The sequence below is a fragment of the Equus caballus genome, chromosome 1 (assembly GCF_041296265.1).
Source record: "Equus caballus isolate H_3958 breed thoroughbred chromosome 1, TB-T2T, whole genome shotgun sequence".
In the NCBI taxonomy this organism is placed as follows: Eukaryota; Metazoa; Chordata; class Mammalia; order Perissodactyla; family Equidae; genus Equus; species Equus caballus.
The window spans coordinates 167,172,551-167,194,525 of NC_091684.1; the positions used below are offsets into that span (position 1 = coordinate 167,172,551).

Below are 21,975 nucleotides of genomic sequence, written 5' to 3' on the forward strand. Positions count from 1 at the left end.
TGAAATTACGATTTGGGGTTATCTGTGAAAGCCTCTGTCTGCATTTTGCCCCTTCACTGAAGCATGTGGTTCGTCTGACATGCAAATCCCCTTCCAGGTTATGCTCACCTAAGGAACACTTACTTTAAACAGATGATCTTAGTTAACCCATAAAACCAAATACACTGTAATTTGTTTGCTAATGATTTTCCCCATTTTGCTTCTTATCAAAACATCATGCTATTTATTAACTTTGACTTTTTGATAATTAAAGTTAGTTTTTTAAAAGAATGTCTTTAATTGAAAGGCAGATAGTGATCATAACCTGTGTTTTAAATATCTCATTGCTACTTTTCTCTATGATCTCCTTATGCATCACTGACTTGATATACTTTTTCTGTTAAAAAAAAATATTTTCTCCATGAGCTTCCCTCCTCAAGAGATTTTTGTAAGTGGTGGAAACACTAATAATCACTATGACAGAGCAAGGATTGTAAGGCGAGAAGGTGACGCAGAAGTGAAGCAGGTCAAGTGTGCAGAGTCTGAAGTGGGTGGCTCTTTCCAGCTCCAGCTGATAGGTGCCAGGCAAAAGTGTGAGTCCAGTGTTAACCATCTTCCAAACGGTCAAAAGAAACTAGAGATCTGGATTTTTATATGAAATCTCCCATTTCTTAGGAATTGTTAACTACTAAACATGAAAATAATAATAATTATTATTATAGTAGTAAATTAAAATAGGGAAAAAAGAAAAACAGTGTGGGCCCCAGTTTGTGACCTCTGTGGAGAGAGGTGAGCAAAGGAAATCACAGAGAAACTCTCCCTGAAGAAAATTGGGGAAGACTTCCCAAAAGTGGTGACATTTGAGCTAAATTCAGAAGGATAAATATTGAGGGTGTTTGTATTAAAACGAGAGCTGGACAGCAGTTAATGGAGTAAAAACAGATTTCGCTTAGGAGCTGTTGTAACAGGAGAAAAGGAACTCCAGTATAGAACAACTGAGGATTTATAGCCAAGGAGCAGGTTGGGCGGCCCTGGGGTGTCAGTGATGGAAAATCACTAAGAGGAAACAGCGGGGGTTGTGGTGCATTCTTGCTGAAGGTGGGCCACAGGGAGCTGATGTGATTGGGGAGTGGCGGGGGTGAGGAAATCTGATCATATGCAGAGGGTGATCAGATATCAAGGGTGGTGGATTCTCACTCAACTGAGGTAGCAGGATTCTTGCTAAAACTGGAGTCTTGAGGACCCAAGGCCCAAGGATGGAGCCTAATCGAAAAGGGCTCAGAGGTACCTGTCTAGAGCTTGGTCAGGGAGAGAGTCTTTGTCATTGGTCTTGTGGCATGGAGGGGTGTGTGTGTGTCCATACTTCATGTATCTTGGAGAGAATTAAGAAGGATAAAGCTTGTTTATACAAGGGCACAGCACTGTGAAACAGTGTAACCTTTTGGGAGAATTTCAGGACGTTTGGAAAGGATGTGTTTGGGAGGACCACGATGAAAGATATGGAGAAGGGCACTGTATCCTTGGTTATACATCCAGGCTGTGTCTTAGGAGTTTCAGGGAACACTTGGGGACACTCAGGAGGAGAGTGTTTTGATGTGGTTTTGCTGTTGTGGACTCATCACTCTGGCCACAGTGTGGAGGATATGTTGGTGAGGGAGTTAGGGAGACCACTTGTGAGGCTCTTACAATGGTCCAGGGAGAATATAATGAGGTTGAATGATATAGAGGAGGGGACCCTTTGGAAAGATGCCTAGGAAATAAGCATGGTAGATTTTGTGACTGGTTAGATGTGACTGGGGGGCAGGGAGTAATGCCGAAAGAGAAGACACTAGGTGACTTCTAGGCTTGAAGCAGTGAGCCATTCAACAAAAAAAGGGAAGGAAAAATAAGAAGAGAAAAAATATTTGAAGGAAGGATAATGAGTTCAATTTTGAATTAACATATTGAGTTCACTTTGGCGGAAAAATCCCGCAGACAGTTGGAAGTGTGGGTCTGAACTTGAAGAGAGACCGTGGCTGGAGATGTACTGACTTAGGAGTGACCATCTACGGGCAGGGGAGATCTCCCAAGGCAGGAGCCTAGAGAAAGGGGAGATCAGATCCAGAGGAAGCCAAAGGAGAAAGGGATCTCTGGAAACAGCCTCTCCTGGGTGAAATGTAGTGAATTCAACGAGGGCACCTGATCCACATAGATTTTAGAGTAGATTTCCATACAATTGATTCTCGCAATTCTGCTTCTGACTTTTTCCTTTTCCTTTTAGGTTGTTTTGCCACCTCACCTAGAGAAGATCCGAGACAGACTGGCTGAAAACATCCACGAGCTTTGGGGAATGAATAAAATAGAGCTGGGCTGGACTTTTGGCAAGGTGGGTGTTTCAGTGGCCAGGTTGGGGTGGAGGGTGGGATTGCCTTGTTACCTGGAAGGTTCTTCAAAGACTCAGATGAGAAAGGGAACCTCAGGAGCCAGTACTCGCTCCTTCTGACTGACCGGGGTCTAGGTGCCGCAGCAGCCTTACTTGAGGGTTTGTCTAGCCGCAGTCAGGAGAGCTGGGAACTCAGCTCCCCACAGACAGACCCGGGAGTCTCTCTCCCTCCTCACTCCTAAATGCTGGTTTCCTGTATTGGGGGAATATCAAGTGTGGTCCTTCTTGGGTACCTCCTACAGAACCGTTCCATCTCCCTTTCCCTTCAGAAAAAGCTGTCCCCTTGGCAAGGGTGGTGAAAGGAGGCTGATTCACTGTTTTGAATCAGAATTTGTTTAATATGGATTTCAGATGTATCACTAAGATTAATGGACACTCAGAGGAGGTTAAGGCATCTATTTCACTAGAATGCATTTTTCAAGGAGGATGTAAATTGACTTTATTCTATGACTTGTGTAAGGTCATGTCTGAAGGCAGAAGGATTGGTGAGTTCTGAAGCTTCCTATGACCCTGACATTGACACCCTCAAATTATGCTCGTTCCAGCTTAGTTACTGGAAGGGTCCCTGCACCCTCATGCTTACGTATTGATAAAGCTTCTGTAAAATGTTCTCCTTACATATGACCGCCTCTCTGCTGTGTGCTCTTCTAACGCCACAAACCTCTCCTTTAGAGAACAAATCACAATTGCAATTTTCTGTTTATTTCTATGATTATTTTATCACTGCTTCCTGCCTGATTAGACTGTATCCTTCATGGGGCTGGGGCTATCCCAGCTCACCACTGAACTCCTAACATCTAGCTCAATGCCTACCACATAGTAGACATACAACAAATGTTTGTTGAGCGAATTAATTAGTTAATGTCTGCATTGGCACTGTCCAATATGACAGCCATGAGCCACATGAGCACCTGAAATGTGACCAGTCTGAGTTGAGATGCACTGTAAGAATAAAATACACGCTGGATTTTGAAGACTTGCTATGCAAAGCTAATATAAAATGTCTTGGAAATAATTTCTTATATTAATTACTTGCTAAAAATGGTAATATTTTTGATATATTTGGTTAAATAAAATATGTTATTAAAATTAACTTCACCTCTTTCTTTTTGCTTTTCTAATATGGCTGGTGGAAAATTTGAAGCCACAAATATGGTTCACACTTGTAGCTGATTTTGTGTTTCTATTGGACAGTGCTGGTCAGATTCTGTAGTCCTTTATGTTCTAAAGAATGCTACCCTTCGGTCACCTTATGGTTCCGTGAATTTTGGGCAGACAGGAGCATGGCCACCACGTGTAAAATTGCTTCTCTGGGAAAGTATGTTCTGAATGCAGACACCTGACTAGAAGCAAATCCACAGAGCACAAGCCACTGGCACCCTGGGGACTGTGGGTATCATTTACTAGAGAGAAGACCGTCTCTTTCCCTATCAGCAAATAGCTGTCTGTCTTGCCTGATACGGATTGCCTGGGCCGTGTTTCAAAGTGTGTCTTTTTCTGTTTTCCAAGGCAGTGCCCACTGTCAAACCTTAAATATATTCTTTCTTATGTTGTCACCTAGATACGGGATGACAATAAAAGACAACACCCCTGCCTTGTGGAGTTTTCCAAGCTCCCCGAAACTGAGAAGAATTATAACCTGCAAATGTCAACTGAAACCTTAAAGTGAGTGTTTAATTGAATTGAATTTGGACCAAACAGTGAGTGGATGATTTATTGCCTATGACTAAACTGCAAAGGTATGTCTCTCGCCTTGAGAACGTGACGCATTCAGATAAATTAGAGGGACAGTGAGTATTCAAGCCACAAAAGGATTTGGCACAGTGAATAACACATCCGATATTGTTATTTAGCATATATATTTCTTTAGAGACCATTTGCTATTTGCCAGGGAGAGGAAAAAGGGAGGCAGAAAAAAAAGCAGAGAAACTTAGAACTGAAGTACCAAGTGCCTCTTGTAGTTCATTTTAATGAAGAAAAAAAAGATACGGCATTTCTAAAAACCAATGGGAAAGCATTGTTTGAGTCACTAAAATTCAGTTTTAAAACTACTTTTAGCTTCTCCGTGATTCTACTCGTGGTTAAAAGCCTAATTCAGATTTTTTAAATTTTAATTTAAATTTAACTTAATTTTAATTTTTTAGCCCAAGTTTATATCTCCCTTCTTGAATTCCTTTTGTGCCTGTTACCCCTCTCTCTGCATTGTATTTCTCTCTTCTCTAGTTGTCACTGAAGAACATTTTAATGTCGTGGCTTTTTTGGTATAACAATGCTCTGTCACGGTGCCTCATCTCATAGGCTCACACATGTGACATCTTCTGTCACACTGACTGACGTTTCTTGAGGGTCCAGCTCTGGTACCTCACGGCATCAAGCACAGCTCAGGGCACTGTGCAGGGAGTACACAGTCAATACTCGCTGCCCCAAGGATTTGCTATTAGGATCCCTTCTCTTCCCTGGAATCAGAGAAGCAGGATGCGATCCTAATGCAAATTTGTAAACTAGAAGATGTCTCCAAGAGCGGCTGTTAATGAACTTCTTTTTTGCCTTCTTATGCTTGCCACCGTCTAAATCAAGAGCTGGCAAACCACGGCCTGGAGGCCAATCTGACCAGACACCTATTTTTGTAAATAAAGTTTGACTGTAACAAAGCCAAGCTCATTGGTTTGCTTATGGTCTGTGGCTGCTCTCACTCCATAATGGCAGAGTTGAGTAGTGGTAACAGAGACATATGGACCACAGAGCCTAAAACTGACTACCTCCCCCTTTACAGAAGAAGCTTGGCCACCACTGGTCTAAATGAATTACTAGTGTCTGTTTTATCAACTCAGATGCAGGTTGGGGTTCTTGCTGCCCTTTATCTTCAGTTGACTCTCGTCTCCTCTCCCTGTTATACCACAGAACCCTCCTGGCCCTGGGGTGCCACATTGCTCATGTTAATCCAGCCGCAGAGGAGGATCTCAAGAAGGTCAAACTGCCCAAAAAGTAGGTGACTTTTTTAATTCTTCAAGACTTTAATACTTCAGCCTGAAGTTTTAAACTGAGAGGGTGAGAGGCCCATGTGCAAAGGCAGGTGACAGCTCCAGATTCTTGCTAGCACCAGCTCAAGATGGCTGCTCCAATGACTTAGACTGCACTGAGACCCCTAGTCAGAAGCCTGCTGAAATACAGGTGTTTCCAGGTTTTCCCTCTTTTTGCTCCTTCCGCCCAGACCTCACACTGCTATTGTTAATTCTGAGCCAAGAGAGGCAGCCTTCTCAGCTGGGCGCACTGTCTTTGGTCTGTAACGATAGTGGTTGGTTCAGGAGCTTGAAAATGGTTCGTCACCACAGCAAAGATTCACTCCTCTGGCATTGGGCCAGCCTTATAAATCCTTTGTGGAAATGGGTGTCTCTGCCAAGATTTAATTTGGCCCCCTAAATCTGCATGTGACCTGCTCTCTCTCTCACCCCATCCATTCAGAGTCCTGTGTGCTCGCACATTGAGACACATGCTCACTGGGGCATCTACTGACTCGTTTGCTCGCTGTCCCTGTGCGCCTGGCTTGGGTGCGCACACATTCACACACAGGTGTCATAATTACTTATAAGTCAAGGAAGGTAGTGCCAGCTTTAATCAAATGCTTATCTTCCCCTTCTTCCCTGTTAAACTCCCAAGCTGCCAAGCTCCACTCTCAGAGGCAACTCCCAGTGCCGAGAGCAGCACATCTGAGAGGCAGCAGCTGGAGGGGTAGCCTGCTGGCTGAGACTGCTGGGGCGGGGGGGGGGGTCAGTGCTCAGTGACCAACACATGTGGAAAGATCAGACATCCCAGGAAGGTGAATTAGAGTTAGTATCTTATGCCTACAATGGGACCCTGTGTCTCATGCTGCTCAAGGTTCCTGGGTAGAGTGAGCCCTGCTCTGCAAGTCATCACATTTAGATTCTGGCCCTGATCTGGACAGCCAGTGGCCCTGGGGCTGTGGACGCCTCTGGACTCACATTCCCACGTGGCTGTGATCAGCTGCTGCCCTCAGAGTCACTCCACGGTGTGCCTGGGTCCTCTTCATTCACACCATGTATCTACCTGGACTCACACTGAGCTTTTTCCCATCATCTGTCAAATTACAGACATTTGAGACTGCGACTCCTGGACTGGACAGCACACCACTAAGGTCACGTCATGCTCACAAATTCTCTAGTGCCACGACTTTTTTAATTCCGAAAGTAAAAGTTTATCTTTGTAACACTGAGTGCTCATACTAGGCTGATTTTTAAGAAACCATTTGGTTTAAAGTCCTGTCCTTGCCAATCTAGTTATAACCTTTTGTGTTTCTGAAGTGAGATGAAGGAGCTTCTGGTAATGTTGTGGCATGCTGAATCTGTATCATTTGTAGGGCATATAAGTAGTTTTCTTAGAAATAAAAATGAACTTGCACTGACCATCCATTTTTTCCAACAGTCCCCTATGAATCTGTGACACATATTAGCAAAAACATGGTAGATTAGGGGTTTCATCTAAGGACTTGAAATAGAGCTGAGCTACCCATACTCCCAAAGAGTAGAACCTGTGACTATGGCCTTATTTTTATCATGTTCTTACCATGTGCTATTGGTCTAAGATCTGGAATGGGGGAGTCATACAGATCTGTTCAAAATATATGTTTTCCCATTTACTTATAGCTACATGATGTCCAATGGCTATAAGCCAGCCCCTTTGGATTTGTCTGATGTGAAGCTGTTACCTCCTCAAGAAATTTTAGTGGATAAGCTTGCAGAAAATGCACATAATGTTTGGGCAAAAGACAGAATAAAACAAGGATGGACCTATGGCATTCAACAGGTGAGAACTACTGGGTCAGGCATGCTGGAAAAGCTAGGAGATGTGATCATCCATCAAAATGCCATTTTGCTTTGGTGGGTATTAGACTGGAAGATGGCAGTTGCCCTTACACTCTTTCTGTCATGCTTCAGGGCATTCGTTATTTATAGAATCACGAGACTGGATGGAATTTGTAACGGTCACATTGACATTAGCTCTAGGCACAATTGCAATTTTGCAGAAATGGATAGGCTTGCCTTTCCTTTGTTAGTCTGCTTCACTCGTGATCATGCTGCCCTGTGTTTGTGCCTGCTGGCTGCGTCTTCTCTCATTCCGCGTCTTGGTGCTTGCATTGTGGAGAGTTGAGCTTTCATGCCGCTCTCCCAGGCCAAGGTAAGGCTCACAAAAATCAACATTACAGCTCAGCAGTATTTCTGGGATGATCCCGAGTGTCTACCACTGAGGGTGAAGAGGGGAAGCTAGCCCAGGACGGGGGCAAACCAGCCTGCCAGGAAGCCTGTGCCCTCTTACTTCAGTCCATTGGGTCAAGATTCCTGGGCAGAGTTCTTGGCATGTACGAGAGGCAGCCTGAGAGCCAGGGCACAGCGAGGAATTAGATGGAGTGTAGAGCCAGGGTTCGGCCCCAAACCATCTGGCACACCTCTCTCCTTGAAATGCTTCCCTCTTCTCAGTAAGTAGCAGGGTTAGTATCAGGGAAGACCAGGGATAGCTATGTGCGCACATGTTCATTCATACCTGAGCCTCTGAGCCTACACATGTCTGGAAGCCAAGAAGACCACAACTATGGAAACTATAGTAGAGAGGAGGAAATGAGGGGTTCAAAACAGCAGGTCGTGAATATTCGTTTCTGATGACTTATCACTGCAATTGTCATTATGGTCTTCCCAGCAGCCCCCAGGAACTGAGGAGGACTCTAATACAAATGTGTGCGACTACAGTGAAATGGACCCACTATGGCTCTACCACCTTTCCTCATGTTTCTCTATGAGCATAGATGATTCTCTGTGATGTTTCTCTGTTAAGAGGCTGTTATGAGGAGGCTGTAACAGTTTAAATCATGGCATGATCTGTCATAAGGGAGTAGTGACGCAAATCCCCATCTGCCTTGCCTTGGGAATGGAGTTTTCTAACCAATTTCATGACACTTCATTTTATTCACAGGCTGACATTATTAAAATATGTTTTTTAATACTAGCTTTGAACGTTAGTAACAGGTTTCCATTTATGCTCATTTAATCCTGAAGAGAAGTGGCAAAGATGTTCATTGCTAAATATCAAGGCACTGGGGGAAGAGCAAGAAGACGAACATGAGGAAGCCAAGACTGTTGCTGGGAATATATGAGTAGGACAAGCTATTTGTAAAGACAAAATGTGTTTTCTCAGAACCTCTTTTCTCTGGCTTTGCATAGGATTTGAAGAACAAAAGAAATCCCCGTCTGGTGCCATATGCATTACTGGATGAGCGTACCAAAAAGTCAAACAGGGACAGCCTTCGTGAAGCTGTTCGGACATTTGTTGGTTATGGCTATAACATCGAGCCATCAGACCAAGAACTAGGTAATGAGTGGACGTTGTTCATTCTGGCACCAGTTTACTAAACAGCTCCTCTTCCGGGGAAATGCTAACTTTGAATTGGTCCAACTTGTACTATTAGAATTGAGATTGGAGGGGCCAGCCTTGTAGCATAGTGATAAGTTTGCACGCTCCACTTTGGTGGCCTGGGATTCACAGGTTCATATTCCAGGCACGGACCTATACATGGCTCATCAGCCCATGCTGTGGCAGTGTCCCACATACAAAAGAGAGGAAGATTGGCACAAATGTTAGCTCAGGGACAATCTTCCTCAAGCAAAAAGAGAAGAATGGCAGTAGATGTTAGCTCAGGGCCAATCTTCCTCACCAAAATTAAAAAAATAAAAAAGGAAATGAGATTGGTGCTGAAGAGCACTAAAGTAAATGGTGTGTTTCAAGAAGTGAGGAGACGGGTTGGGAGAGGCATGTTTGATAATAAAACATTGTCCCGTTGGCAGATGTTTCTATGATGAGCACTTCTATGACCCAATCCCACAGGGAATAAGTTTTTCCCCAGGGTAGCTGAGTTTTTCAGGATACTGGGTCACAAAACCAAGTTACCTTTATTTTTTTTATTTCCCAAACATGTGAATATCAGCGTACTTTTGAGCCAGGTAATCTCATCTCTCAGTGAAATTCTAGCACTAATTAAAATCACCAGCTTCTAATTGATGAACGTGTTGTTGTCATCCCCTACCCCAGGAGGTACCTTAGGTTAGTGGGGCAGTATTACAAGTGGTTAAGGGGATGGATTTGGAGTAAGACAGACCTTGGTTCAAATCCTTGCTCTCCTCAGTTTATTGGCTCCGTGCCCTTGAGCAAGTGATTTAACCTCTCTGAGCCTCAGTTTCTTCATCTGTAAAATGAAAGCAATATAACTGACCTCATAGGATTGTTGGGAGGGAAAACCAAGATACAGTCTCTAAAGCATCTACTACAAAGTAATCGCTCAGTGAATGGTGGCTTGTATTGTTAGATACGATGGTGATAATGATGATTATTATATTATGAACAGAATGCTATATTGGATAGTGGGAGATCTGTCATCAGTCTGTCGTTGTCAAATTCATTTGAGGAATGCTACCTAATTATTAAAGTCTGTGTTCTCTCTTTCCCTCCTGTACCCTCTACTCCCTTTCCTTCTCACGGTAGCTGACCCAGCTGTGGAGAAAGTCAGCATAGACAAGATCCGATTTTTCCGGGTAGAGCGGTCTTACGCTGTGAGATCTGGCAAGTGGTATTTTGAGTTTGAGGTGGTGACCGGAGGAGACATGCGCGTCGGCTGGGCCAGGCCAGGCTGTCGGCCTGACGTCGAGCTGGGGGCCGATGACCAAGCCTTTGTGTTTGAAGGCAGCAGGGTGAGTCTGGATAGCATCCACACATCCTCAGCCCAAGTTTTTCTTCTCTACACATTTCCCCAGAAGTTAGAAGTACTGAGTTCCTGGATCTCTGGCTTCAAAAGTGGAATGGCCGCTACCACTGGCTAATTTAAACCATTGAATGATCATTGCCTAGTGATTGTTAGTTTGCTTTTTTGCTCTGATGAAGTGGAGGACTGTAGGCCTAAGTCCCTTCTGTAATTGCCTCCATATCTGCTCTTGCACCAAAGCCCACTGCCTCTACTCCAGAGGAGGTTCACCGAATACCATGTGGCCAGTATGGGGGGAAATCTTACCACTTTGCCCTAGTGAGACTTCTGCCTGTTGTCATAGCTGACTATTATTGGGAGACTCAGGCCACCTTTTCTGATGAGGCTTAAGTCTCTGAGTTTCATTCATCTGTAAGATACACTACTCTTCCTTGTGAGTTGTCATTGGTGGAGAAGTGAGTGCCTTGTAGAAACCAGATACCACTCACAATTAGGAGAAATCATTTCTCCAGCTGCATGGGGGTTTCTCCATTTCTCCAGCTCCATTTCTTTAAGTTCTGGGGTCTTGTTTCCTAGGGCCAGCGTTGGCATCAAGGGAGTGGGTATTTTGGACGTACCTGGCAGCCAGGAGATGTGGTTGGATGTATGATTAACCTGGATGATGCTTCGATGATCTTCACGCTGAATGGGGAGCTGCTCATCACCAACAAAGGCTCTGAACTTGCCTTTGCTGACTACGAGATTGAGAATGGTAAATCTACCACCTTCCCCCATTCCACCTCCAGGAGCTGAAGGAATATCCAGGGAGAGCTGGGGGAGCTCTTCTACCTCCTTATTTAGGGTGTGCTGACCTTTGCATATTTTAAACCCTGGCGGTGAAGACCAGCCCTTAGACTATCAGTTTTGAAGGAGCAAGACAAATAATAGTGATAGTTGATATGTGCAGCATAAACATAAGCTCTGAATTTCCGAATTGACCACGCAGCTCTCCTCTCATTCCCTACACTGTGCCTTGGCATGTTAAGGTTCACCAGGCTTCCCAGGGTTACAAAGGAAATGCTAATTGCATATGGACTAAGGTCCCTGGCAGGAGAGAAAAGTCAGTGGATTAAAGAGTGATCCTTTTATTCTGATTTGTCAGTCTGCAGGTTTGTGTAATTGAACTTGATACTTTGATGAGAACCATTGAAACACGAAAGTTCGACATAGCTATTCCCTTGAATGAAATGTAATTTATTTTGAAATTCAGACACGCTGTGAAATCCAAGCATAGTTACACTTATTAATGGCCATGAATAGACTGCCATTAGGGCAGTGCTTCCAGCTACACAAAGGAGCAATTGGCACTTATTTCCTGTGTACGTAACTACATTGCCTACACAAGGCTGTTGGCATGCACGGGGAGGAGAACTGGACTGCAAGTCAGCTGTCTCACTCCTATCAAGCTATGTGGCTCCCAGAGAGGCTTGGCTTGACTTCTCTGGGCTTCAATTTCTTCATCTATACCAAAGAAAAAGATGATAGACTACATGAGTTCCAACATCCTTCTTGATATAAAATTCCATGGCAATGACTTGATACCCGCCGTGTACACACCCCTGTGCTTCTTGCTCTACCACTTTCTGTTGCTTCATTAGAAACAAGGAGGAAGGCAGAGGGGTTGGGAGGGAAAAAGACTGCTCTGGGTCAGGAGACCTGAGTTCTGGACCTGCTGCTGCCCCTCCCCAACTGTGACATCTTGGGTTGACTTTATTGAACCTCTTTGCACCTCATTTTCTCCTCTGTAAATGATGAGGGCTCCTGGTAGCTCTAAATTTCTGAGACTTTACCAAAAACATAGTTCTTTCCTACAAAGCTAAAAAAGATAGAACTACATCGGCAAGAGCAGCAGAAATGCAAGAAAAAATATATATTTTTAAATATAGGTATATAAAACAGTCTTTATTTACAGAGTATTTTTAACCTTATAAATCACTTTCACACTTTTTACAGACACCTATTGTCTACAATATGCATATCCAACTGTACCTTAAAAGAGCTTTATAGTTTCTATGAGCTGTATATTTGTGGAAATAGAAAAGTTGCAAGTCAATGTATTTTTCTAGAAAGACAGGATGACTAAAGCCAGATGGGGTCATATTTTAATGCCTTCTGAAAAGACTTAAAATCAAAGCTTTAAAGAAAGAATCTTATTTTTGGAGACAAGTGGGAAAGACGCTGCTAGCAGAAAGAATGGCTTGTGTGCTGGCTCAGAGGCAAAGGAGAGGAAATTGTGTAGGTGGACATGAGGGCAGCGTAGACAAGCCATCTTCTGACTCTGCTCTTAGGACACAGATGTTTACTGAGTACCCGCCACAGGCGGTGCTCTCTTCTTGAGGCCAGGAGGAAAACGAAGAACGAGAAGATTCAGGCACATTCCCAAGGAAAGTGGCTCCCTGGAGTAGAAAGAGTCTGGAGACCGAGAAACTTTTCCTGGCTCTGCTGTGTGTGAAGTGGGGGAGGCAACTTACCTATGAGGCTTTGGCTCAACATAAGGAAGAGTTAAGAATCTCACATGTTGTGTAGAGTTAGGAGAACTTTGTAAAGTCCAAAGCTTTGCTACTCAAAGTGTGGTCCACTTGTTAAGAATGCAGAATCCTAGGGCCCATGTCAGACCTACTGAATCAGAAATTGCTGACAACATGCTCCAGTGGTTGTGTGCACATTAAACTATGAGAAGCAGGCATCTACAGTGCATACAAATGCAAGCAGGGGTAGCATCAAGAAGTTCATTTTCTAGTTGGAAAAAACATAAGACGAAAATATGAAAAGAACTAATAATGCAAAGCAGTAGGTTGGAAATGGCGAATGATGATACAGAATGAAAATTCTGTAAGAATGGGATTGGAATTGAATGTTAAATAAATAATACGAGATGACTACATCTAAGGAGAAGGGAATTCCCCTCAGGGTATATAACTAGAGTAACAGTAGTAGTGTGTTAATAGCATGAGTAATATATGGAATCAGGAAACCACAGGAAAGGGTGGAACAGTTTGAAGATTTGTGTATGGAATTTATGGAAGATGAAGCTGGAAAGACAGATAAGGTGCAGATTGCAGCCTCAAATACCAAGACTTAGGCTTTTCGTTCAAGACATTTTATTGTCTAATCTGGGCCAAGCACCCTTGGACTTCACTCTGTAGGACATGGGGCTGTTGTGGGGTTCGAACAAAGAAATACTATAGAGAAGAGGGATGTTTTAGGGTAACTGTGTTTAGAGATCATGAGTGTTGTGATGAAGGAGGTGCCTCATAGACCTTTTGTGTACAGGGACATGATCTGACCTATAGAATAACAAAGTCTATTATTAGGAATCTGTTTTATAGTGGAATTGTACCGTATTATGTTAACACATTATACCGGAGTATCATATCACACTTTAATAACACAGAGACAAGATAATTGGAAGGCTCTTTCGGTTCTGTGATGGCTCAGGAGTCGGCGGAAGGGCAGTGAGAGGAAGTAGTCATGCCATTCTTTGATAACAACAGCCCAGAGGCCTGGAAAAACCATAGAGCATCCCTCTGTGCTCTGCATAAAGTGGAAAGAGGCAGCAATTCTTGCCCTGAGCTATTAGGAAAAGCATCTGTTGAAAATAAAACATTTTGGGCCTTGTAGCCCCTCATAAAGCAAAATCCCCTATATGCTTGTGTTCTAGTGGCCAGCATCCCTGCCTTGATTCAGGCCAATACCCTAGTGGAGTTGTGCTGTGGAAAGTTTTTTTGTCCTTTAGGGGAAGGAATGGGGGCAAGCATTATAATTCATGGCTGTTTTTTCCTCTGGGTTATTTATAGGTTGTCTCCATCCTCTTCTGTACCATAGATGATATATTCTTATCTGCCTCGTTAGAATTTTTCTAATCGTCATTCCCCACCCGTGTTCCTGGCCTGGACCATCACAGCTCCCAATGTTGTTGCCTAAAGGCATCTGAAGCTCAGAAACTTCCATGATGAAACCTTTGCTATTTAGTCTTCTCTTTTGTTCCATTTAAAGGAAAGGAAGGTAAAATCCTGAACATCCTGTTAGACCTCCAGATGTGACATCTGGAAGAGGCTTTAGAGCCCGTCCCCTGGGCTGCCTCTCTGCCAGGCACTCCCCTGAGGGACATCCTGTTCCTGCTACAGCTTTGGTGTCTACAGGGGCAGCCCCCCAGCTGTTCCTGCATTGGCCTGTCAGGGTTTAGCAGATCTCCCAGCTCTGCTCCCGTAGGCAGCAGATGAAACTTACTTGCCAAAGTGTCACTGCCATCTGCGTGCAGACACATCAGTACCAAGGTCCCCCTGCCATTCTCCCTTCAAATGGACCCTATGCTTCAGAAAGTGGCTGTGGCAGGAGAACATGCCCTCTTGTTTCCTGTGTTTTCTGCCAGGCCTGTGACCATCTCAGCACTGTCCCTGAACTCTATCTTTTTGAGGATGAGCATGAAATAAAAACTAATGGGTAAAACACGTGCTGCTGGATTGAGACTCTTGAAACATACCCAGAATGGTCTGGGAAGGCATTTAACCACCTCTCTCCAAGATCTCAATTTTTCCACAACTAGTAGTAATTTACTCTCATGTCTTCAGCTTGAAATGGATTGAAAATGGATCCATGGTTTGGATTTTCTAGAGAACTGGTTTCTTTCTGAGCTCCTGAATTATAAAATGGTAACCTCCTGGCTGTCTCCCTTCCTAATCACAAAACCCGTATGAGGCCTTCTGATACAAAGTTTATCAGATCCTGGGGTCCTCTACAGAATTAAATGCATGTGTTCCTGCCATTTCTTTCCTGGAACAAGAACTCTATGCACATCTTGGTTCAACATAATGCCATTGGCAAATTTTCTCCTCAAACCTCCTCAAAGATTTCAGCATAATTCCACCTATTAGGCCGCACGTTAGAGAGAGGGTATTGCCTTCCTCCTTAATTTTTCCATCTTCTGACTTCTTCAGTCTCACTTAAAGCTATGGGTTAATCGGATTGTGTGTGTTGGGGAGGAAGACATTTCCTCTACCCTCTCTGGGTTCGTCTGGCCAGAGAGCGAATTAAATTCACATGAGACAGAATAGCAGGAGAAAATTAAACAAAGCTTTATCTAAAATCTGAGGACCATGGCCTGGGACCTTTTTTCCCAAAGGAAGAAAGGGCACTGAAGAAGTGGGGTGCACAGAGTGGTTATATACCCCCACACAGGATGTTTCACATAGGATTGAAATGTCCCTTTTACAATAGTCGTGAGACTGCTCTGTCGGCACAGTGATTGATGGAAACAGCAGATAGGTCTGCTGTCTCGGTGAACACAGCAGGGTGCCAGGTCTGTTGTCTTGAGCTGGGTGGTCACAGGTGAGCTGGGTGGTCAAAGGTGAGTGCAGCAATCAGTTCCTAGCCTAAGGAAAGATGCTTATCCTTAAGGAAATGCCAATGGTGGGGGGTGGGGGGAGTTGCACCTTTATCTTAGGCCATTTGTTCTTGCCATAGTAAATGTTTTAAAGCAGATATACAATGCATGCTCAATGGTCACCGTCAGGCCATTTTGGAAAAAAGCAAAGTCAGGCAGAATTAGGTTTACACCAAATGGCTTCTTCATGTACTCCAATATATCCTATTGCTTGCCATCTCTGTTTGTCAATGTATGCATGGGAGAGGCTCAGGCAAGCTGAGCAACCCACCAAAATGGCTGAAACCACCACCCCAAACATCATATCCAGCTAAAGACAAAGGAGGATGTTGGGGATGGGGGGAGTCAGTTACAGGAGGTTACCAGACAGGCACAATAAACAAATGCAGATTTAAGTCCTTGCCTTCCCCATTGATTAAGAGTTTCTAGAGATAAGGTCATCTGCCCTTCTTCCTGATACAGGGAGATATCTTTACAGATGGAGATTTCCTTTACAATGTAAATGTCTCTTACAAAGGGTAAGTAAATTCTACTTTTCAGTTACTTTCCTGTCTGCAAAGTAACGAGCCCCAAATAATCATCATGCCAGAGAGACATATCTTGGGGTGGCCAAATCCAGGCCCCCACATGTGCAAAGTGCAAATGCTTGCTTATGAGAGTCAGTGTTCGCAGTTCTGCCATGTGGCCTTACCAAATGGAGCTTTTTATCCATGTCAACTCCAGGGAGCCATGTGGCCCCTTGTGACAGGCAGCTTTTTCCTCTAAGGAGCGTGGAGTGCTTTGTGGTCGTGGGTCTCTAGCTCCCTGATCCGGAGGCAGGCTGGTCAACTACATGACACTTAGGCAAATCATTTGAAAAGTGAAGGAAGAGTTAGTCAAAGCAAGTCATTATAGATGAGAGAGAGCAGGCAGCCTGGCCTCAGTCCCCATTGCTTGCTCTGGATTGCTCAAGCAGCATTGTTTGCATGCTGGCTCTGCAGCTTACTAGGTGAAAGACCTTGAGCAAGTTATTCACCTTGCTAAGCCTCAGTGTCCTCATCTGTAAAATGGGCATCATAGTGAGATAAATCTATAGAGCACCAAGCCCAGTGCCTGACACTTAGAAAGTACTTGACAAATATTAGCTATTGTGCTTGATCATCATTGTTCTCCCATCTCTAGCTATCATGCAGAGTTATAAAGTTACATGAAGATTTAATACCTCCAGTAAAGAAGCTTTAGAAATGGAGAGACCATTAGCTGGAGCCTCTTTACCAGGTGGAGGAAGCTAATTGAATGTATCAAGTGTTTTTCCCCAGGAGAAAGTGCTGGCACCTTACGAGGATTTGTCTTTGCTCCTGGTCCTTTCTGGGTTTTCTCTTTTCTGACTGAAGCCTTAGATTTAGCTTCTCTGCTGCTGCTCTACAGAGCTGTCACAGCTGTGCCCACTTAGCCCCCAGGGGGTCCCTGACACTCGGTCCCTCCCATTGCTTTCACATCCATGACTCGTGTTGCCATGCCTTTTCTCAGGAAGTGCTCAGCTCTCCCCTGTGGAGAGAGCTTCTGCCCTGGAGGGACAGCATTTGACTCTGTAATGAGTGTACCCTCCTGCCCCGGGAAATAACCACTGTTTAAATCTGGGGCACTCATCGCCTGGAACATTCACCCCCTCTCTCGCACACTGACTGGCAGCTGGTCTGAGTCAGAGGGTGTGGGATCTTGTCCCATTTTGTTACTTGCCCTTCTCATGACCTTGGTCAAGTCCGTTAGCTCCTCAAGTCTGCAATTTTGTCTTCAACAAAGTGCTGTCTCCTGCACTTAGGAATGAGAAGGAACCCAAGTTCCTTAGAAAAAAGGCTTCATGCAAATATTACCTTTTCTCCTGCATGTGTCCTCCATTGTCAGTGGGTTTGTAACTGGGAAGTTATTCAGATGACCTGCGTTGCTCAAAAGTCCTGTCTCTGCTCACGTCAGGGCTGGAACACTTCGTGATCATGGCTCCACAATAAAACTACTGTAGTGACAGTTGTCTGGGTTGCGTTACCCCCTTAGCAGAAACCAAAATACTGTCTTGGGAGTAGAGATGTCTTACAGCACAACATTCACTCTTCTATATCTCATTTGTCGTCCCCTTTTCTGTAAGCTTCTTGGGATCAAGACAGTTTCCTCTCCTTCCTTCTCATCTTTTCATAGCATATCACAGAGCCCTCTGTCCCAATGGGGACCCAAGAAATTTTGCCAGCAGGCAATCCTTATTCCATTATGGAGTCAGATCTCCAAAGCTTCCTTATTTATAAAAATCTCTGTCTATAGAAAGGAAATGGTTCCAGCTGTTACAGTCCTGGGCACAACGATGTGAGAAGCAAAGCAATGCTTGGGAGGTTGCATGAATGGGTGCTTGTCTGATCGACCTGTCCATCTACCTTCCTGAGGGCCATGGCCACCCGTCCACTCTCAGTCCTCGGTGACCATGAGAGGAGGCTCTCTGTGCAGACATCACCCTCATTCTGCTTAGACTGCATTAAAGCTCTTTTATTTAGAAATGATATTAAACAGTATTAGTGTCCTAAATCAGTTCATAGTTTCTCAATGCAACCAACTTAGCTTGTGAGGGATTTATTTTTCATTTATGTGACTTATTTACATAGAAACTTTGTGGCTTAAATAACAGTATATAAGCACTCGCTCTAGAAGAGTGCATTTTGGCCTTGGGTTCTGTGAATGGATGCTCTTACTGTTGAATGTAAATTCTCCCAAAATTGGCCTTTAAATTCCCCCTAAAATAAACACTCCTGTCCTAAGAGTGACACCAGTTGTCTTTTCGGGGGCTCCAATCCCTGTTCTAGTCACCAGCCTTGTACCCCTTCCTCCCCTTCCAAGTGTTCTCCGGCCGCCTGCCTCCGACATCCTCCCACATCCAGGATAATGAGTGCTTTCCCAGCTCTGCCGATTTGTTGGTCCACAATTATGATTTATAAATAGCCCACAAACAAGAACACCAAACAATTTGAACTTCTGCTTTGGTCTGTTCTGCATGGCAATTTTTTAATATGATGAGGATACAGAAGAGAGCTTGGAGAGACAATCACTGTAGGAGGGGGAAGAGGTGTTTCCTATGGTTCCTACTCAAAAATCTCCCCTTCCTGCTTAGGTGGGGACCAGAACAGTAGACTAGGGGATGCAAGTTTGGCAATTGTATTTTGTTAAATTTTGTTAAACAAGCAGAGTCATAGTGTTAACATTTAAAACTTCCTAGAATCATACCCTCGAAACAGAAAAAACCATTAGGCCTCTCATTTCACTGGAGAAGATGCTGAGACCTAGAAAAGTTAGGCACTTTGCACCACATCATTCTTTAGGTTTCTTGTATTGTTTTGTTTGGGGCAATATTTTAAAATTTCCCAGGGCCTAATGTCAATTTTAACTAAGGTGTAGGTCAAGAATTTCACTTTTTCTCTCATTGGTTTTACTTTTCCAGCTGATATTTATTTACTTCTTAAGAATAATCTTGGCTTTTTTCCCAAATCATTTTGAATCAAATTCACTTTCTTTCCCATTCACCAAGGGCGGCCATAGACTCCACGTGGCCTCACGTTGTTGAGTTTATGTGCCAGGAAGACAAAGGATGGTGTCCCATCTTTCCTACTGGTACTCAAAGCCGTTAAGGAAGCACAGTCTTGGCTTCCTCACAGCTTCCTGAGATGGTACCACAGGCTGAAGCTGAGCTTTCTTTCGCCGTTCTGCAGGCTTTGTGCCCATCTGCTCTCTGGGACTGTCTCAGATTGGCCGCATGAATCTCGGGATGGATGCCAGTACCTTCAAGTTTTATACCATGTGCGGCCTACAAGAGGGCTTTGAGCCTTTCGCTGTCAACATGAACCGAGATGTTGCGATGTGGTTCAGCAAGCGCCTCCCAACGTTTGTCAACGTCCCAAAGGATCATCCACATATAGAGGTAATGTTACACGCAGTGGGTGGCCCTGGCGGAGCAGGTGGGCCAAGACGCTAAGCTCTCGCTAATGCTTCTGTCAACAGGCAGCTGCTTGCCAGCCACCTCCTCACTGGCCCTCAGAGCTGCAGTTTCAGGCACGTTAATTAGGGCAGCTCAGTGGCAGCTTATAAACAGCAACCACCTTGCAGATACAGCCTTGCAGATCAATCCCCAAGCCTTTGGGCCCCTGTATTTTCTTCAGAAGTTCCTATACTGGTATCGTGATGGCAATGCAGTATCCAGAGACCTTAAATGTTACTTTCCTGAAAAAGTTCAACACTCAAGATATCTCCTGGACTTGATTCTTCTATGCCTGTAACTTGATTTCTTTTAGGCCCTGTTTGGTTTCTACAGAGCCATTTCCAACCTTTTAGGCTGAGGTGTAGTAGTTGATTATGATGCTCCCATCTTATAGGGGGAGCTGAGAGGACCCAAAGATGGTAAGGAGCCCAGTTTGGGTTCTGGCTCCACATCTCCTTGCTCTCTTTTGCCCAAACTCACCATCCACCATGGTTTTTCATAGTGTGTGTGGGAGGGAGGCTGATGGAAAGTCAGACAAATCAGCTCCATTGAAGTGTTAGATTCAGTGGCTTGCTTCCACCTGCTGTAAATTCTCTTAGCTCACCTTCCAATCTAAATTCAACAAGCATCAATGCTTAACCCCCCACTTTTCCCCACAGAGGCTTTTATTTCTCTGATTCCTGCCTGACCATTACTTTAGGACCCCTTGGGCAAACTGATGGAACCTAGAGACCCTCCACTTAGAAAAATACACGAACTACACAAAAATAGTTAAGCATCTACATAGACCCCAGGATAGGAACTGTTCTCTAGAATTTAGGGAGAAATGCTTAGACCATAAGAAAATTATGTCTCAATTTACTTCTTCTTCTCCCCCCCACACGCACGTTTTAAAAATCCAGTTTTGATCTTTCCTCCTCCGATCCCACCCCCTGCAATGCTTCTGCCCTGGTGCTGGGAATGTCCTCAGGGAGCCTCAGTGCTCAGGCTGTGACTGTGGCAGAGGTGGGAAATGCTCTGGGTGGGAGACAGTGTCCTCCGAGGGAGGTGGGATGTCTCTTCTTGAGCTTTGGGCTTTCTAGCACCTTCTCCCATAGATATTCTCATGCCCACCAACAAGGGAAATCTTTGGAAAGATTTTCTTCTTTGGCCACTTGCCCCCTAACCTGAAAGGTCACCCTTGGCAGGCCCCACACTGCATCATCCAGATAGTGCCCCCCCGTCTTGCACCTGTTCTCCACATTTCACCTTGCAGAAAATCCAGTGGACGTATTTTTAAATCTCTAATTTCTCCAGCCAGAGGCAGATCTGTTATTTTCTACAGGACAGGGTCCAAGGAATGATGAAAGTAATAGTTTGGTTATCACTCATGACAACTTTTATAGTTTGCAGACAGCCTTGACGTATGTAATGTCAATGAGGGAAGTAGGGACAGGGTCAAGTTCGGGCCTGAGATGTGTCAGGTAAGGACTCGTGGTGTTTCCAGGTCGTGAGGATCGATGGCACCATGGACAGCCCGCCATGCCTCAAGGTGACCCACAAGACGTTTGGCACACAGAATAGCAATGCCAACATGATCTACTGCCGCCTGAGCATGCCCGTTGAGTGCCATGCCTCCTTCAGCCACAGCCCCTGTCTGGACAGTGATGCTTTCCAGAAAAGGTGAGGGCGGGGCCTCCAGTTCTCAAAGGTGCTCATTGTGTCTGCTGTAAAATTGGCTTTCTGTGTCTTTGTTTCTTACTCTACCTCAACACTGCTAGAACTCTGGGGTTCTCTCTGCTTTCAGTCAGGTAAAGAAGTGAGGATGTACGTGTACACGTGTGCATACATGCGCTGTGTGTGTTTGAGCAATGTATAATTAGGGGACCAATCTATCTTAACAGGGTCACATCTGGTGGAAAAGTTTCTGCTCTTTTTGAGCTCTCTGAGTCCCTGGCCTTCTTGCAACCTACAATTCTTGTGTTTTGGAGTAAAAGGAATCTAAGTGCATGAGAGGGTGCAATTGTTGTTGCCTTTGTGTGAACTTAGAAGCTTCTGGAGACAAATACTGCCTTCTTTGCATAACTATGGTCAGTGTTCAACCCAGCAGCTATGTGACTCCTGAGTAATGTGACTCCTTCCTTCCTGATAAAGAGTATATTCCTTGCTATCCTTCTTTCCTTTAATGTCTTTTTTTTAAGTATTGACCCTAAGCTAACATCTGTTGTCAATCTCTTTTTTTGCTTTTTTTTTCCTTCTCCCCAAAAGCCCCCCAGTACATAGTTGTATATTCTAGTTGCAGCTTGTTCTAGTTGTACTATGAAGGATGCTGACTCAACATGGCTTGATGAGCAGTGCTAGGTCTGTGCCCAGGATCTGAACTGGCGAAACCCTGGGCCACCAAAGCGAATCACGTGAAC

At 44.4% G+C, this 21,975-nt stretch overlaps 1 protein-coding gene across 11 annotated transcripts in view; it reads left to right on the forward strand.

The window, feature by feature from the left end:
* Positions 1-21,975, forward strand: part of RYR3 (ryanodine receptor 3) — a 484,412-nt gene that overhangs the window by 281,244 nt on the left and 181,193 nt on the right. For 10 of the 11 annotated variants that reach the window (XM_023620680.2, XM_070239375.1, XM_070239401.1 and 7 more), the window contains 9 exons: positions 2,240-2,344; positions 3,963-4,066; positions 5,303-5,386; positions 7,063-7,222; positions 8,632-8,779; positions 9,947-10,152; positions 10,740-10,914; positions 19,311-19,519; positions 21,063-21,238. In XM_023620680.2, coding sequence (XP_023476448.2) covers positions 2,240-2,344; positions 3,963-4,066; positions 5,303-5,386; positions 7,063-7,222; positions 8,632-8,779; positions 9,947-10,152; positions 10,740-10,914; positions 19,311-19,519; positions 21,063-21,238 — 1,367 coding nt within the window. Of the gene's footprint in view, positions 1-2,239; positions 2,345-2,861; positions 2,887-3,962; positions 4,067-5,302; positions 5,387-7,062; positions 7,223-8,631; positions 8,780-9,946; positions 10,153-10,739; positions 10,915-19,310; positions 19,520-21,062; positions 21,239-21,975 lie in introns of those variants that run through there. The other variant, XM_070239409.1, reaches the window with a different exon arrangement.